This window comes from Notothenia rossii, assembly GCF_949606895.1.
Source record: "Notothenia rossii genome assembly, chromosome: 5".
Taxonomy (NCBI): Eukaryota; Metazoa; Chordata; class Actinopteri; order Perciformes; family Nototheniidae; genus Notothenia; species Notothenia rossii.
Window position 1 is genome coordinate 83,869,226 of NC_136903.1, and position 18,132 is coordinate 83,887,357.

The window sequence follows — 18,132 nt, forward strand, 5'->3', positions numbered from 1 at the left end:
ACCCCCCAAAGGTTACACATGCTCACGCAGAGTCACAACGGGAAACAAGGGGACAATTCAACACCACAGATCTATCCACCACAGTATGCATTTACAAACACTCAGCTACTCTGTTATCAAAGGGGCAATGCTGCCGCCTCTTTTTTCAATTGTTCAAATGCTAGAGGAAAAAAAAGTGTCCTCCACTGTAGGTTAAAGATGTGTGCATGTCACACATTCACAAAACATGGGGCAATTGCATTTGTCTTGCAATTTAGCCACAGCGTCAATAAGGTTATTTCCATTTAAACTGCGGGGCAAAGGTCAAATCAAAATGGTGGCGTTCTGCTGAGCTGAAGCAGCACCTGGTTAATTAGTTTGAAAATGCTTCAATAGCAAAATGTCTTGTCCATCTACTTAACATCCTACATATTGCATGATCATCACAAATAATTGGTTATTTATTGGTCATTTTCACACTTTGTTTGCCTTCATAATGGTTGTAAAATGTGGGTTATATTTTCAATTGAAATAAAACCTATTTCATTTTCAAGGGAAGCTCAAATGAACAGTCTCCATAAAAAAAATCCTAGTGAACTTATTTTGGAGGGGGGTCCACAGTGAAAAAGCAATACATGGTCTTAATGGTCCTATGACCGCATCAGTAGATGGTCTTTCATCACATACGTACACACATTATTGGCCTTTATTAGATTAGATGGATGCAACTTATACATTGTAAAACATTAACTATCTTATCTAATAGGGCATGTTTCTGTCTAAATGTGACATGGGAAATAAAGCCTGAGCAGTATTCCATTTAATTCTCATATATTCACGATAGAATCCTGTTTGTTCCCATGATAAATGTATCCTAATTTTGCAATCTCAGTCAGAATAGATTCAATTATGAAGTAAATTGTCCTTTAATGTAGTTTCTGTAAGAATATAGGAAATCGAGTTGTGGTTTAAATGTAATATGTAGATTTGATTTGTTTTTCTCTTGATTGTTTTATTTGTTTTCCTCTACACTAGTGTTATATTAATTCTGATTGTTATCTCAAATAGATCTTTTGAGCTTGCGCCTTAATAAACTGGTACTTCTTTGTAATTCCAAATGAATAAAGATGTGTTTAATAAGCTATCATATCATATAAGTTTAACAGAGTAAATAGAGTCACATGAAGTCAGCTAATTATATTACTGGATGAGATAGGCCTCTCTTTCGACTCAACTTCGAGCGATAGAATTATTAACAAAGCACTTACATACTAACAAAGGACTGGCTTATCTAAAGCCAGTAGAGTAGCACTTCAAATGTTTTAGCTCTATGAAACCTGATGTACTTATATGATTCTGTTTTCTTCAAGTTTGTACTTTGTTGGTCAAACGCACTTATTATAAGTTGCTTTGGATAAAAGCCTCAGCTAAATGTAATGTACTACACTTATTACACACTTATTACATTTAGGTATAAAGGGTGTAAGTATATAAGTTTTAGGGATGGTTAATATGCAGTAAAGCCACATTAATGATATATCTGTGCTGAGGTGCATTATGGGAAGAAGGGATGCCAGACACTCAGGGCACACACAGGCTACGACTGAGCCCCCCTCAGTCACGCTTTAGCTGTCATAGCTGTCAAGCATAATTAAGACAGCGTCTGCCAAATATCTGGATGCCTTTAATAGAGACGCCCGGCTGGATGCCACGTAGACTCACAGGCTGCTTTTAGACTCCCACTCCCACTCATCACTGCCTGTTGACGTTGGCACACGAGCATGAGAGACATAACAATATGCTTTTAAACAGGGACTGAAGCATGGTTCTGAATCTTTATTGACCGGCATCTAAAAGGTTCATATTATGAAAAGCTCTGCCTTTTTAAGTTTGTGTGCACATACAAACAAACATGGTGTAAAACAAACCAATCCGAATTGGCTCTCTTAAATATACATAAAGGCTCATGGGAATATAAATACAACTCTGAGCATCCCATACCAACGGTTTGAAAACCACCTAAACAAAAGTGTGTCATGTTTTTTCAAAGAGAAGAAAAGTGAGCTGATTTCTCGGGGGCTGGGCATCAAAGAGGCCCTATTATGCTTTTCAGAGTTTTCCCTTTCCTGTAGTTGTTATATTGTTTTTTGTGCATGTCAATGGTCTGTTAAGGCCAAATCCCTCCAGAGGGAGTTTCTCTCCCACACACTCTCTCCCTGCCTGAAACAGCTCAATTTGACTCCTTTGTTTACTTGCCTAACATAGTGCCATCACTATGAAACACTTGCTTGTCTATTAGCTCGCGCTCCAACACATTTGTTTTTATATGCTATGTGGCGGGACATCTCTAGGCTGTTGACCAATCACAACAAAGCCGACCAGCTAACCAATCAGAGCAGACTGGGCTCTGGTTTCAGACAGAGGGTGAAAAGAGGTGCTGCAGTACAGGCAGTATGAGAACAATAAAGAGCTTTTTGAACATTAAAGCATGGAGACATGTCCCAGAGACACAACATTCAACCTAAACATTAGCATAATGTCCTTTTTAAGAGATAAAAGACAGCTGTTCAGACAGTGTGAGTCAGGTTTTATCTTACAGAAATGATGAAAAAATTACGTTTTGTTTTAACATAAAAGCTTTGAAAACATGTTCTACTTCAATCTAACATACGAATATAAACCTGAAAGAGAGCCTCACATGTCAATCAAGCAAAGGGTTCAAGGGAGCATAAATTGGAGGTATTCATATCAAAGCACCTAATGGCTGGTTCATCATAGGGATTCAGTTTAAGCAGAAAACTATCATAAGTGTTCTCACACTTCTGAACAGAGATAAATATATCTAATTTGCTCTTTGATGCTCTCGTACTCTTCCCCCTGGGAAATTTCCCTCAAGTATTCTGAATTTCCAGTAATTTCAGCTGCAAGATTTTACATCTAATTTCTTTACTGCTCATTTTTAAGCTGCAGCCTGTCAATTTGTGGAACTGCTGGCATGCTATTTAAGAGTCTTAAAATATGCTTCACTTTGTTTTGTGTTTTCCCTAGCAGTTTCTCAGCAGGTCTGGCACCTTTGTGAGTGGTTTTAAAGAGAGAAAATGACACTTTGGTGCTGGAATAGAATACAGATGCTCCCATCTTGAGCAGCCTCACTTCAGAGTTACCACTGGGTTTAAAATATTCCGATCTGACAACAAACCTTTGCACTCGTGGCAATGCTGGAATAGCTGCTAACATGAGTAACTGCGGATGGGTACACTGCTATGTTAAACAGCACTATCAAAAGCATCTCTGCAACTGCAAACTACACAGGCTGCCTTGAAAATCGCTGTGTTTGAAAACGTCTCATCTTTCCCCGCCGTTATACAGTACGTGTTTTCTCTTTGTTGAACATGAAAATGGCAAAACGACATGCTTTTTAACATTCTCTTAAATTTCAGTTTTGCATTGCTTTGATACTTCCTGCTGTGTGCTTGTCACTCTTCAAAGCTAACGGGGCACAGGAATTCAAATAATCTGATAGGCCATCTACACAGACGTGCAACAAAACGACAGGGGAAGAGACAGAAGGCAGAAGATAAAAGACACGGAGACGCTGACAAAAAAGGAAGAAAAAAAGGACCTTACGTTTTTTCCAGCCTTCAAACTTTACCTCCTACAAAATACAATAACAACCTTACGAGCGAGAGTGGCGATAAAAAGGGGTAAAACTGTCATTTAATGGTGTCTTGAGAAGGGAATGGTTTTTCAAACAGTCACATAGGAGGTCTGTGAAAGAGAATCTGCACAGGGCTCAGCTTTAATATGCCTCAAGTGAGAGCCAGCGACAGCCACCGTCGCACACAGTTATCCCTGATATTCATAACGTCTGGGCCTCGCCACACGGCCATGCTGCTCCATTATGGATCAGAAACCGAATGGGAAATGAACCAAGCTCCATGGAGATTCTTCTGTACCGTCTCTTTCATTCAACTTTTTTGTCCCATTCTGTCTGTGTTTGGGCTGCTGTCTATCTCTTTCTGTCTCTCACCCTCCTGCACTAACCTCCCACCAATGCTCCCAGTGGGAGGGACACAGCGAGACGAGCAAGAGTCTCCACCCGAGGAGCGTTTGTCTGCTCTGGTCCTGACACTGTCATTCTTCTCTACTTTCAAACAGGGTCAAATGAATCCTTGGAGTTCCTGAGGTTACCTGAGGTAATGCTTCTTTGAAGTGGATTTGGATTTAAGGATAATAGAGTGGGACTTTTTTTTTAGCTACACGATTTAGAGGGAACAACACTGAAAGCTTTTGGCGATGATGTTTTGCCATCCTCCAAAGGAGCTATTTTAATATGATGTATAAGAGGAAAAGACAATCCAGTTATAGGTGAGTGTGAAAAGAGGGAAGAAGCTTAGAAGGCAACATCTGTGAAAGCGGAGGCATCCTCAAAAATGTCTCCTTTAATGAACACCAGAGAGCCTTTTAAATGCCCGCAGTATTTTCAATACATAACCTTCAAATGAAAGTTTGTTCTCTTTATAAAAAAAAATTCATATGGATCACAGATATCTGGAGGTTTTCCTTAAAAATGTTGACCGCTTTCTGTCTCTTCCCTTTAACTTGAATAACCTCCAACTCCATCCGGTCTGTCATTCGACGTTACGAAGAATACAGAAAGAAATTCCCCCGCTTTTACATTTTGTATCTACTCTAAAATAGATGAGATGCCTTCTCCAGCGTGCGTGCACAGACACGCACCTCCCTGCCTGCACCTCAGACCATTAACCAGACAGAGGAATGAAATGTAGGATCGGAAAAAGAGGGCAATTAGAAGGAGAACAAATATTAATGGAAGTTAAGAAGTGACTCACAAACCCAATTACAGCATTAGCCAGGCAATTTAGATGAGCTCTGTGAGAGCCGAGAATCCTGTTGAAGTGTACCAGCGGTCTCTCTGCATTAACAATGGCATTCATTCCCCTGATTCACAGCGCGGGGAGAAGAATAGAGAAAATACAGCCATTCTCTCTTCTATAAAGAGATTCAGCGATAAGGAATGGAGGAGGCAGAGGCCGGCGTTACCCGCCCAAAACTCGCCGCAGACCCCTGGAGAGTCTCAACTCGTTAAAAAGCAACATTCTCCTGCTCTACCCAAAGGCTTACCAACACACGGAAGATAGGTAAACCACCAGTCTTCCATGGACAGAGAAATGTCTCACAATGTAATTACAGTGAAGACATGGTTGGCTGCTGGAAGGCTGACTAAAGGGAAAGACAGCAGTATCAAGAGAGAGATATGAAGGGCGGGGCGGCGAGGAGCTTTCTGCAGCTCTGGCACTTTCTCTCTCTACCTACCGGTATTGTCAAATTGCATCCTTCAAACGAAGCTGCTGCCACACACTCCCATCGGGGACACACGGCCCTGACAGCGTGGCCAATCAGCAGCACCCTGAGGCCAGTTGAAAGCCCTTCTGGTGTGCCTAAGGCTAGCGGGGTCCAACCAATCAGTTGGAGGCCAGGCTTGAAAGAAGGGCCATGCTTGGCTCAGGGAGCTTTCGAAGGCTGCCAATGAGAGTCCAGAGGGGAGCTGGAGAGGCTCGGGGGGAGGCTACCAGAGGGGTCAGAGTGGAGGGGGCAGACTGACAGTTATTTAGTGAGAGGCTGAGCTTTGTGTCACTCACAGCAGCACACAGCCTTTGTACCGCTGGGCTGGCTCTAATGGGACTGTCACTTTCTAATTGTCCGACTGGGGATGTTTGAGAATGACGAACACGCTCAAATACAGAGACAACAGAAAGGCACAAAGAGTACACAGACACAAACAAAAAGTGCAAGGATGCTTACACATAGACACTCTTTTATGCTGAAAGAGAATTGGGTTTGTGGGAAAATTCTCACAAGGCTGAGATGTACTACCTTGAACACTCAGCTAAGGCCTGAGGCTAATTTATATAATACACCTGGCAGGTTCCACTATGGGTACATAATATCTAGATATATTTGCTTTCGACCATAATTGCTGTCCACTACTCTCTAACTTTGTCTGACAGCTTTGTTTGTGCCGGGCAGGTAGTGCAGTGGGTTTTTTGCTGAAGGCTGCTGGCGTCGGCTGGAAGGGAAGTTAATGAGAGAGCTGAAAGTAAAAGTTCGTGGGCCATAAAACTGAAACAGAGAGATGAAAAATCTTTCTGTAGAGCTGGGGAAACCTGCCGAGAACAAAAGCTACTGTTTTTCAAATTTATTCCAAGGTTATTATTAAGAAACGGTGGGATAACATTATCTCAATGCTTACAAACGATAGTCCATGTTTTACCTTTACTAAAAGAGATCTTAAAAAGTAGCATGAAAACCTCTTCTTGTACAGTAGCATTTACAGAATTTGACCAACCCTTATTATTGCATTCTCTCCATTTTAAAAGGTCCTATTGTGCTCATTTTAAGGTTAACTTACTGTACTGTACTTTGCAGGGTTGGGTTGTAACGGAATACATGTAACGGCGTTACGTAATCAGAATACAAAAATCAAGTAACTGTATTCAGCTCGCGTTACTATTGAAAAACGAGTAATCTGATTACAGTTACTTTGGTAAACCTGAAGTGAATACATTTTGGATTACTTATTGGAGGAAAGATTTCCTCACAACATTTAATATTCATTACTAAAGGATACAGCCGAATCACCACAGCGCACAAAACCTATTACCGCTGCAGATGGACCAAAAAAGGGAGCGCTTGAAAAAAATGTGCGGGTCCGCTCAGTGAAACAATAACAACGAAACATGGAGGAACAGAAGTCTGCGTTTGTGTGTGTGTGTGAGTGAGTGAGTGAGTGAGTGAGTGAGTGAGTGAGTGAGTGAGTGTGTGTGTGTGTTTGTAGAGGTGTGTGTGGTTAAAACACATCAGCCACACCCCTCATTAGCCCTTCTAATGATTCTGAAGGTAAACACAGTGAAGGCGGTGCATGGAAGGCACTGCGCGGCGCGCTCCTCTTCTCAGAGGCTGAGTTAACCCTCCCGCTGCCTCCTGGTGCTGCAGAGATTTCATGAAGTGAAGAAGGTTTTCCTTCTATAAAACAGCTGCGGGCAGCAGATACTGTTAGTGTCACGGACATGAATTCATAGATCAAGGCAGACTGGTGCACACACTCTCCTGTTTTGCCAATCCGGTGGTTAAACCAATATCTAAACCCCTGGCCGAAATGTCCTTAAAATAAAGTCCGAGTTCGACATTTTAATTCATGTCCCGCCAACACTGGCAGGACCGAAGGCGACACGCCCGTTCTAAGCCTTGTCCCTCACTCCTCACATCCCAAGCTGCATCCCCAAAAAGTGTATTATGTTGTTACATCGTTTCAGATGTTATGTTTCAGTTGTGCTCTTAATACGCCATTAAAACAGTAAAAACACGTTAAGTTTCCTTTTGCTTTTTGTGTCTCCTGTTCACCAAAACATACCATCTGTGATGGAAAAAGAAAGTAATCCAAAAGTAATCTAAAGGTAATCTGATTACGTTACTTTTTTAAGACACGTAACTGTAACTGTATTTGGATTACTTTCAGAGCCATGTAATCAGTAATCACTAACTGATTACATTTACAAAGTAACCCTCCCAACCCTGGTACTTTGTGCCTCTACTGAGTGGAGTCTACTGTGACAAGTCTCCGTGCTTTAATGTTCAACAAGTTCTTAATTTCTCTCACATTGTCTGTGCTGCAGCACCTCTTTTCACCCTGTGTCTGAAACCAGAGCCCAGGCTGCTCTGATTGGTTAGCTGGACAGCTTTGTCGTGATTGGTCCACCGCTTAGAGATGCCGCGCCCCTTGGCCTATCACGTACAATGTATTGGAGTGCAAGCCAATAGCATAGAAGCAACTTCAGGAGTTTAGCCTTTGCAGAATATTTACATGCTCATAACCGCAGCTTGAACCTTTCGTTACAGTTTGTGTTTCAATCATAATTTGTTTTAGCGAAACGATTGTTTATTTGACCGCTCTTCACTTTCTTTAGACTCAAGTTGTTTCTTAGGATTTTTGCATACCTTCGCCTGCGTACCCGTGTATTAAACCCTGCATTCAAATAAAACGTTTTATTTCAATAGTCTGTTTTTGAGTCTTGCAATTGAGGCATGTGTCAGCTGGTGCTGCCGTGAACCTGATCCAAGTTCAGAATTATAAAAAAATGTGTGAGGAAGAAATAAAATCAATCATTTGCTAGAGCTGCGAACTGCACCTTGCTTTCCAGACCGCTCCAACTACAGAGGTTGTACTCTTGTTGTAGTTTTATTTAGACGGTACTTCTCCATCATGAAAAAGTCAAATATGTGGGACAAGATTAAAGGAAACTTTATTCCTGGAGACCTTGTTGTTTTTGTGGATGAGTCAGCAATAAGAAGCACCTGGATTCTGGGACACGCTCTGAGGATCGTGTCAGGAGAAAAAGGAGTGAGGGGTGTCCCGATTTAAACCAGAACGAGACACTTCAAAAAACTCGGTCTGCTTAAGGTAGCTGACAGCTTAACTGACAGAAAGACGCTACACTTAGACTTGATAAACGACGCTTAGCTGAGATGTTATGACTAACTGATTGCATGAACTAGAGCTAAGTGGCTCTATTGGCATTAAGTGCTATCTTATAAGAACTTACAGACTGAATTATTGGAGTCATTTTGAGGTGCTGTAATGGTTATGGTTAATTAAATGATAATCTTCACCTTCTGTCAATACACAGGGGAAATGATTTGTTCATATTTTACAGCTGAGTCATGAAGATTGGGGTGGTTTAGTGCGGCATACTTTTTTGCCTTTACTCATTTCATTGTGACAGAATTATACAACGTGTCCCCTGAGTCCCCTGCGTTTACATACTGCAGACATTTGGGCAAAAAACGTGACACATGTTCCTAAAGAAGAAGCTCTTGGTACAATCATGAAATGACGGAGACAACTGAACCAGAAGAGTGAATCACAGAAGAATCCAAACAGCTTGAACCCAATGAATCCACAGAGTTCTGCTGTTGCAGAGTCAAACTCCCCATATAACGTTCACACCTTTGAGTATAAGCGCAGAAATCTTGTAAGTTCTGACATCATGTCAACATGTCATGTTCAAGACTTTCCCCTCGCTAAAGATAAACAGTGTTAACACGGGGTGATATGACTCCTGATAGCACTTCACTTATGGACAGTGCTACCAGTCATATCATTCTATATTTGAATGCACAACTTAAAAACTATTGAGAAAGAACATCACGGCTGAGACCACTGGAAATCACACTACTGTACATTACATGTCATTTGTTAGTTGCTTGTCTATTTTTCATCAGGATTACAAAGAAATTCCAGGTTTGAATTTCATTAAACTTGGAGGAGCATGCTCCAAGAAAGCAGCCGTTACATGTTGGGGCTTTTGTTTGACTTTGCTTAATGTCTTTATTGAACAGAGAACATGCATGAAACACATTAATCTCAAAAACAGAAGATACGATGTATGCAAGATTTGAGCTAATAGCCCATTTCCATACGCACTCCTCGGGCATTAATCAACAGGGTTAGGGTTAGCACTTAAAACACACAGGTAACATGCATGCATCATTTGACATGTACTGTATGGAGCGGCCTTGGCGGTGGTATTATGCTATTGGTTAGTGAAGATTCGTGGATGGAAGTTCATGCATTGGCCATGCCTTTGTTGTTCGTCCTGCACTTCCATCACTGCTTCCTTCAGAAGAGGAATGTGGGTACAATTGGTTTCCAAGCGTAAACATGGTTAGAAGTAATTGATGGAAAAACCTTTATTATTCGGCCAAAGACTTTTATGAAGTGTTAAGTGTAGATACATTTTGTCTTGAATAATGTAATCAACTGTACTGGTGTTCTTTTTGTGCTACTACCTGGAAACACCCATACACAAACACACACATAGACACTATGAATTTCAATGCACAAGGGACGCAATAAAACTGCAGAGAAAACAAGCCGATCCAAAAAGCATATTACAAGCTCATTATAAGCTGTAATGAAATACACGGTGCAATATGAGGTTGTAAATAAACCTCTGTGTTTTCATTTTGCCTACCAAGCAAACAGCAGTGCAGACATTACAAAATCAATGAGTTAACGTGCTCCCACACACACAAAAATGGTATATATCACACACATTAAGCCAAACAATAAAACCAATAACGAGCCAGGTATTTCTGCTGTTTCTTAAGTAAGTAGCAAGTTTGTATGTTTGTGCAAAGTTTACTTGAGAGGTGACAAATTTAAACATTTGTTTTGGTTTTGTGTGCATATGTTCGCTTTTGATAAAAATCCCTCTAAATGAGGAGCCCCCGGATATTGTGTCGGTGACACATTCAACACTGCATTGCACCTTATTATATTACCCATAAGCTTAAAAAATAACGAGGTGAACCAAATCATACTGATGTGGACTTTAATAGGTCGGTTTACCCATTCACCTTGAGACCTTTATTTTTCTACAAGAATGTGAATGTATGATAAAGACTATATTACACATATCATTACGGTTCCATTGAGCTCCATGGAAAGGACATGGAGTCCTGCAGAGACGAGAAGAAACTGCAAACACAGACTTTTGTCTTTGGTCTTTCAGCAGGCTTTGGAATCATTTAATAGTAAAATATCTATCCACAACGGGCTCAATTATTTTCAGCTCGTATCGTCCGTTTCCTTGTCCTAACCGTGGGTCAGAGAGGGAGCCAATGTTTGAGGCCTGGCTAAATGAAAGGAGGGCCTTTTCTCTCCTATATTCAGACTGCTTTCCATCAGTTGTGCCTCATTGGCCCCAGTGTAGGTGCTGCAGGAGACGGTCGAGATGAGAATGCCACAAATGGCCTGAAACTAATGTTGGCCTCGCTCACCCTGCAGATTTACAGCACTACCCAAAGACTTTCTGTCTTCTCTTTTCTTTTTTCCATCTCAGCCTGTCCCCCTTTCCCCCTTTTCCATTTCCCCGCTGTAGAGTTTCTCAAAATAAGTAGTTTACGCCATCTACATCAGAATCAATTTAAGTCTCGCTCTCCATTTCCGCCGCACTTGCATCTGTCATGTCAAATAGCGTGACAGGGAAAGCTTTGACGCATATTGCATTTGAGCACAATAGTAAATCAATGGCATCAAAGTTGCGCCACTTGTGGTTTGTCATGACTGAATTGCACATGTCAAGGTGAAAATGGCCAGCAGGGGATTGGCACTCTGTTGGTGTGTCTGACTGAGAAAGAGCTTCTTTTCTTTCTTTGTTCGGATGAAGTGAAATTAGCTTTCAGAGGCTGAACCAGAGTATTTTCCTGTGAGCCATAAGAGCTGTGATGACGATGGTCGCGCCATAATACGCTGGCACCTCAATAATGCTATAAATATGACATAATGACAACGAATGAATTAATGAAAGCTTTATGATCATATGAATTAATATTTACAATTAAATCAGCAGAGACTTTCTTTTGTATGTGGAATTGGATTTGCCCAGGATTATTGAAATACCCTACAGCAGCAGAGCCACATTAGCCTCTCTTTTATACTCCGTGACATGCTGGCTGCTCTTTCTCCACTAGCAGTGAATCAAAGAGAAACACCACTACCGCTCATCCGCACACGTCATTGGGCCCGCCATTTGAGCCTTTTGATGCTTGCTAATTACACTTCGAGGGTTAATTGGCTTTTTTCAAACCCGGAGAACCCGACTGTTTGATGGCTGGAGTGTAGAAACACAGGTGAAGATAACTCAAAGAGTTTACCGCAGCGCAGGAGAGATGCTGTGTCCTAAAATTAAATGCAAAAGGTTGTTCTTGGCCACTTCTGAGAGCAGCCAGAAAAGAGCACGAAATCCCCACCGATGTCTCCTCGGCTGCCTGTCAGAATGGAGAGTTGTGTTGCGGAGAGACAGCATGAGTCACAACCCCCATGGTGCACTGCTTTCAGCTACGACTGAGGGCTTAGACACACCTATATTGTGCTCACATACAGTGGTGCTGGAAGCAATCTAGAACGAACACACACACACACACACACACACACACACACACACACACACACACACACACACACACACACACACACACACACACACACACACACACACACACACACACACACACACACACACACACACACACACACACACACACACACACACACACACACACACACACACACACACACACACACACACACACAGGAAGCCCTTGAGGTTTAATCCACCCATCGAACACGCGACATGTGAAAGGGGGGATGAAAGAGGGTCCATTTCTCCAGCAGGGCAGCACAATTAGGTGCCTCCCCTGACACTCCACGGTCCGCTGTGTGTGTGTTTTGTGCGAGCTTGAGTGTTTGAAAATCTTTCCTCTTGCCGACACATTGGTGAAAGGCGATTTCCGTAATCCGGGAGTGTAAGCCTCGCTGTACAAATGGGCGTAAGGGACTTTGTGTGTGTATGTCAGTGTATATATGTGTGTGAGAAATGCCAGCAGAAAGCTGCACGTCTGTCTGAGCGTCTGATAAGAGGCATCGAGTGAGGAGAGTTTAGAGGAGCAGCACACAGCTCAGTGTGATGCCTTCATGGGAAACTTGCTTTAGATTCTTCTTACTTCTAATGTTTGCTGTTATCCGCCGGTTACATACATGCATGTTGGGTAAAACCTTTTTTCTTTATTGTGAGAATTGTGAATAATCTGCAGGGCAACATTAAATCCCTTTAACACCCTTTTAAAATATTCATATGTACTTATATGTAGTTACTGCCAGGATACTTCTACATCCTTTTAAGTCAATTTCATTCAAAATTAATTATTTATTGCAGTCTATACATTTTAATTATGGCTGTCAAATATGCATCCAATTCTTTGATATTCTTCCCTGTGTGCTGTATTTTCATAATTCATTGCATAATTCAGGGGGGAAATGATGTTGGAATGCTATAATCTAAATCTCTATTGACTACCTTCCCAACGTTTGATGACAATGACTATTTATACTATAAAAAAGTATACTATAAAAAAATTATCAGCCTGCCAACGATCGAGAATTATCAACGTGGGGGTGGGGGGGGGTTGAGGAGCTTGACGCTCGTCAACTATCAGCAGGAGGGCGGGGGAGCCTCGCTGCGTCCCTAAAAGAGAGAGAGAGAGGGGTGTGGCTTGTGCATGTGTGTGTGTGGATGGTACAGCGACAGTGAGGGAACGTGTATGTTTCTGGAAGTGAAACAAGGAAGCAGAAAAAAAGAGGTCTGTGATGTATTTTGTGAAACAGAAGAACAGCTAAATAAATGCAACGGCCTCCCAAGAAGAGCTCGCCTCTCTCCAGGCATTTAAGCTAAAGTTGGTTATTGAACCTGAAGCTTGTTGCTGCTGCCCTCCTCGACTACGGTCTGGGAGCCGACAGGAAAGTTCAACACAAAGGTGGCCAGTCCGCCCCTTTGTAGCATATTATTTCGATGAGAAATGAGCTGATCGCCACTGGGCTTTCAACTAAATACACAGCCACGCAAAAACTGCGGCATTTGTACAGCTCCTTATGGGTACTGCAATTAGTGAAGTGCTTTCCTCCGTGGTGAAACGATCAGCACTGCACCGCGGAGGAAAGCGGCAGAAAGTCACCTGGAGATAAAGAGAGCGGGGCTGCGTTGCGTGCATGGCTTCCTTCTGCAGGTAACGGGGAGACGCGCTCTGGCGGCGGTCTCGTTCAGGACCCGAAAATACAATTTAAATATTTTGCACACTTACTCCAATTATTCCTCGTGTGCCACTGGTTACTGTGCCGCGTGCCAGCATTGGGTTGCAGACCCCTGCTATAAATAGTGCATACTTTCCACTGTAGTGCCATTTAGTTTCTCTTTGCTGCTCTTTCCATTGAGACTGGCAGAGCAGACAAGGGGTGTTTCCCAATCTCGAGTAAAGCTGCTCCAGAGCCACTATTTCAAGCATACTACGTCATCGAGTGCCGCCGAAAGTACTGTTCCAATGTCCAGCATACTTGGAATTCTACCGAGCCCGGCTTACTTCGTTTGGAGAAATTTCGAGGCTGCACTCCGCGGTCTTAAAATCCCCACAATGCTTTGCGCACGGACCAATTTCCCCAAATCTGTGGCGGAAAATGTAAGGCGGGGCCTCTCATATGACGCACACCTGCACACTTGCTCGCCTGTTCCATTCTTCGTTTTCCGAGGCTAGGAAGTATTCTTGCCTCGCTGTTCTGAAGCAAGATGCTCGGAAGACATGTGCTACCAAGCAAGCGTCCTCGAGATTGAGAAACACCCAGAGGTATTCATATTCAGGCAGCTAATGAAGACCAAGTGAGTGTCTAACTGGAGGTGAACATATTTTCCTGTCTTTAATCTTGAATCTACACAGTGATGTGTGATGAAACAGATTCCGGCAGTGATTCTGCCCAGGAACCTTTCTTACATCCTTTCTTAATCCAAGCATCAGGCCAGACATGTCATTCATTGCTAAGGAAGTCTGTATCTTTAGATGATATTACTACAAGATGGAGTGGCTTTAAACGTTCACACAGCGTTTAAATGGACATGTATAAATAGTTTTTGATCAGGTTTTTAGAGTGTCCCATTGATGTGTCTGCATATGTTAAAAATATCCTACTTTCAGAAAACAGGAGAAGCCATCATCCTGTTTATGCAAAACCTGAATTTGATTGCCTCAGTACTCCGCGAGAAACGAATAATAATCATCATCATCATCATCAGCACCATCGTCACTACTGTCATACTAACAAGCAGTCTCTATTGTTCATCATTATAATAATATAGTACAATAATATATTGTTGTTGGTGACTTCATAAATACAGATATTGTGTCTTTTTCCTCTGTAACTTGTAATGTAATGAAATATACTGACTGAACGTGAAGAAGTTAAATAAAAAAATAATTGTATTTGTTTTTCTCATTGTATCCCCCTTAGGTATCATCTGTTTTGTAAATGAACTAAAATGAGTACACCCTGTTCAAAGCCTCCTCCTCTCTGAGGATTGAAGATGTATAAGTGTTACCTATCTCTTCTTTATCTACAGAATAAATGCATACGAAATGCCATGAGAAAAAAAAAAGAATTAAATAGATGTTTTGAATTGTATGTATTGGATCATAATCCCGTGTAAACTGTGCATCGCCACTGTTCATAAACTTAACCTCTTGAATACTGTTAAAGGTGGGGTAGGTAAGTTTGAGAAACCAGCTCGAGTGCGCTAGAATTTGAAAATACACAGCCGGAAAAAATCTGCCACTTCCTTACATAGCCCCTCCTCCCACACACACGAATGTGCACATGACCAATGAGGGCACGTGATAAATTTGTGCACAGATGGAAGGCTGACAGGCAGGTAGGCCATCCAGTTACTTTAGCCGGGCCGGCTCAGATGATTGGTCGTGCTTTTTACAGTACTACAGCTTCCACAGATGAAATGTTTTTATGGATTTTTTGTCAAAGCACTTCAGATATTAATTGCTATCAGGATGTTAAGAGCATTCCATGGAATATAACAAAAAGTGTATCTCGAGCAGGTTTCTCAAACTTACCTGCCCCACCTTTAAGCAATGAGTACTTCTTCTAATACTTAATGTATTGATATGTGCACATCTTAGTATCAAATCATTAGCATCTTTCATAGCAAATCAAACAAATACAGTTAACTACTTTGATAACGAAAACACTAAAGCATTTTTCAACACTTATTGATCTGTAAAAGTGTAGTTAACAAGTTAACCAGCCTCAAAACAATATGGATGTCATGATCACCCATCGATTCAGATCTCCAAATGGATGCACTGTGATGTGAAAAAAACTTAAGCCAGCGTTATTAACAGGTGGAGGAACACCACACTGAGAGAGAATACTCCTGAGTAATCCATAGATCTATTTTTCTGAAACCAAGCATGAAGTGCATATTTGTGTGCTTTCCAAGCGAGGATGATTTTTTTCCTGTCTGTGGCACCCAGAGGCAGAGCAGACAAATCACCTGGCATCAGGACTTAAATCAAGACAAGAGCAGCGCTTTTAGCCTGCTGGGTGTGCTTGATAGAAAATAACAGAACGTTGTGTCTCTTGGCCTCATGGTGATTATAAGAAATATGACTCTATATACCCACTCCTCTCCCCTTGTCTACCTATCTTAGCGTTTCCCTTAGCAAAATCAAGTTATAAAAGTGTTGTCATGTGTGGTGTTTGATGGATTTATTCAAACTGTCACTTACTCTGACAAGCATGTGAGGGAAGGGTCCTCGGGAGTTTTCAGGCACATTGATAGGCGGGATGACCCAGTCTCTCTTCTGTCGCCTTAGCCCATTGACGGAGGAGCTCCTCTGATGTTTTCGTGTGAACTTGATAACTCGGGGTTGGGAGTCCCAGGCTCTTGACAGCATTTCTTCAATGCCAACCTGAAAAGAAAAACATAAACATTTAATAAGATGCTCCATCTCGCATGTTATTATATTAAGAATGCCATGTTGCTGCGACAGGTTGGAAGATGAAGCTATAAAGTGTTGAAATAAATTCCCTCTTTTTCCCTCAGCCAAAATTGAAAATGTAATTCTGGATGTCACGCTGACAATGAGCCCGTTTTGGAAGAGCGACAGGGTGACAAACACAAGGACATTTTTCTGAATACGGCTGAATCACATTTCATGAGGCTTTTGGCAGGACACTCTTAGTCTGCTAAGACCTCCCCGAGGCTACATGGCTGGGCTCTGTCCACAGAGGTGCCGTGCTTTGTCTGCATCCCCGCATAGATTTTTAGAAACAAATCAGACTTTCTTTAGACTGAATATAGGAAAGAGACGTAGCTTAGCCACCGTTTCTTGACACACAGGTTTGAAACCTTGGCGTTTTAAACAATCTTGTTTTTTGGATCCAAAGGTGACCATGGTTCAATTCTTTAGGTCAGGGGGTTTCAAAGTGTGGGAATGTGAGCCTCCCTTCAGAGAACATAAGAACAGCCGCGCCCCCCCTCCCAATTTATTATTGCTATTATTATTATTGTTGTTGTTGCTATAATGCATAATTTTGCTGTCTACCTTCCGCCATTTGAAATGACTCCAACTGTTTCTCTTCTCTTAGGTGATCAAAATATAACCCTCATGAACAAAAAAACACACTTTGTAAAGGTTACATTTCTAGGACGAAACACGGACTACACCCAAACATCACAGAGGTAGTGAACTGTTGTTTCACATTGGCTCCCTTTTTCAGACCTGAAGGTTGCTGCGTGTGCCTATCCCTGCCTTCTCTGCCCTGCTGTAGACACAAAACAATGTTACACTTTTCCCTAGCATCAGATAGAACAGGTATTGATGAAATACCAGTGTAATCACCAGCCGAGCAGCAGGGAGAAACCAGAGACTTCTCTGCACTTTTGTTTGGATGTGGATACTTCTTATTTCTAAAGTTGAGGTACCAACTGCATCATACAGCACTGCGGTATTATTGGAAACCTTTGTGGGAACGTATGGGTGTTTTGCAATGACTCCCTCCAGCTACAGCTGCAGAGAGAAGATTGTGTTCTAACTCATCTTTCCTGGTGAAAGGAGGGTTAGAAGGGTGTGTAAAAGACTGAGTGTTTCCCCCCCCTATCCTCGATGGTGTCCTCCTGTGTAAGATGGTTGTATTGCTGTAATCCACATAATCCTATTGTTGTCTCTGCCTCCCATGTACACACACAAACACACACACACACACACAGTATGTGCTGCTGTCACCTGAAGCACAGCTCATCCCACCTGGAACACAGAGAACGTGTGCAACACAAGCAACTCTGGAAACGTCCCCATGCCAAAACAAAGGCCGGCAGTTCATCATATCAATACAGGCTACACCTGCTTTGCCTGTGAGAGAGGCAGAGTGGAAACTGCGCCTTAGCAAATGCAGGGATTACTTTCCATCTGTTTTGTTTTAACCCTTCACTCACAGCTCAGAGGATTGGACTGTGTGGACCTCTGAACAGTCGGGCTGAGTGTTTGCAGCGGGCAGCCGACCGGGTGGATGGTTAGAGGACAGAGAGAGGAACCAGGGGACCAGATGTGTTTCCCAGATAAGATAACTCTCGTTCTGGCTCCACTCATCCAAAACACTCACAGGTACCAACTGGCACGTGGGTGCAGCCAGAGCCCTCCATGGGCGGCAGGGGGAATTAGTCAGTGAATCTA

General features: G+C 42.2%; 1 protein-coding gene across 3 annotated transcripts in view; it reads right to left on the reverse strand.

Moving 5' to 3' along the window:
• Positions 1-18,132, reverse strand: part of cdh4 (cadherin 4, type 1, R-cadherin (retinal)) — a 301,749-nt gene that overhangs the window by 51,671 nt on the left and 231,946 nt on the right. For all 3 annotated transcript variants that reach the window (XM_079682215.1, XM_079682217.1, XM_079682216.1), the window contains one exon: positions 16,186-16,368. In XM_079682215.1, the coding sequence (XP_079538341.1) occupies positions 16,186-16,368 (183 nt within the window). The remainder of the gene's footprint in view (positions 1-16,185; positions 16,369-18,132) is intronic.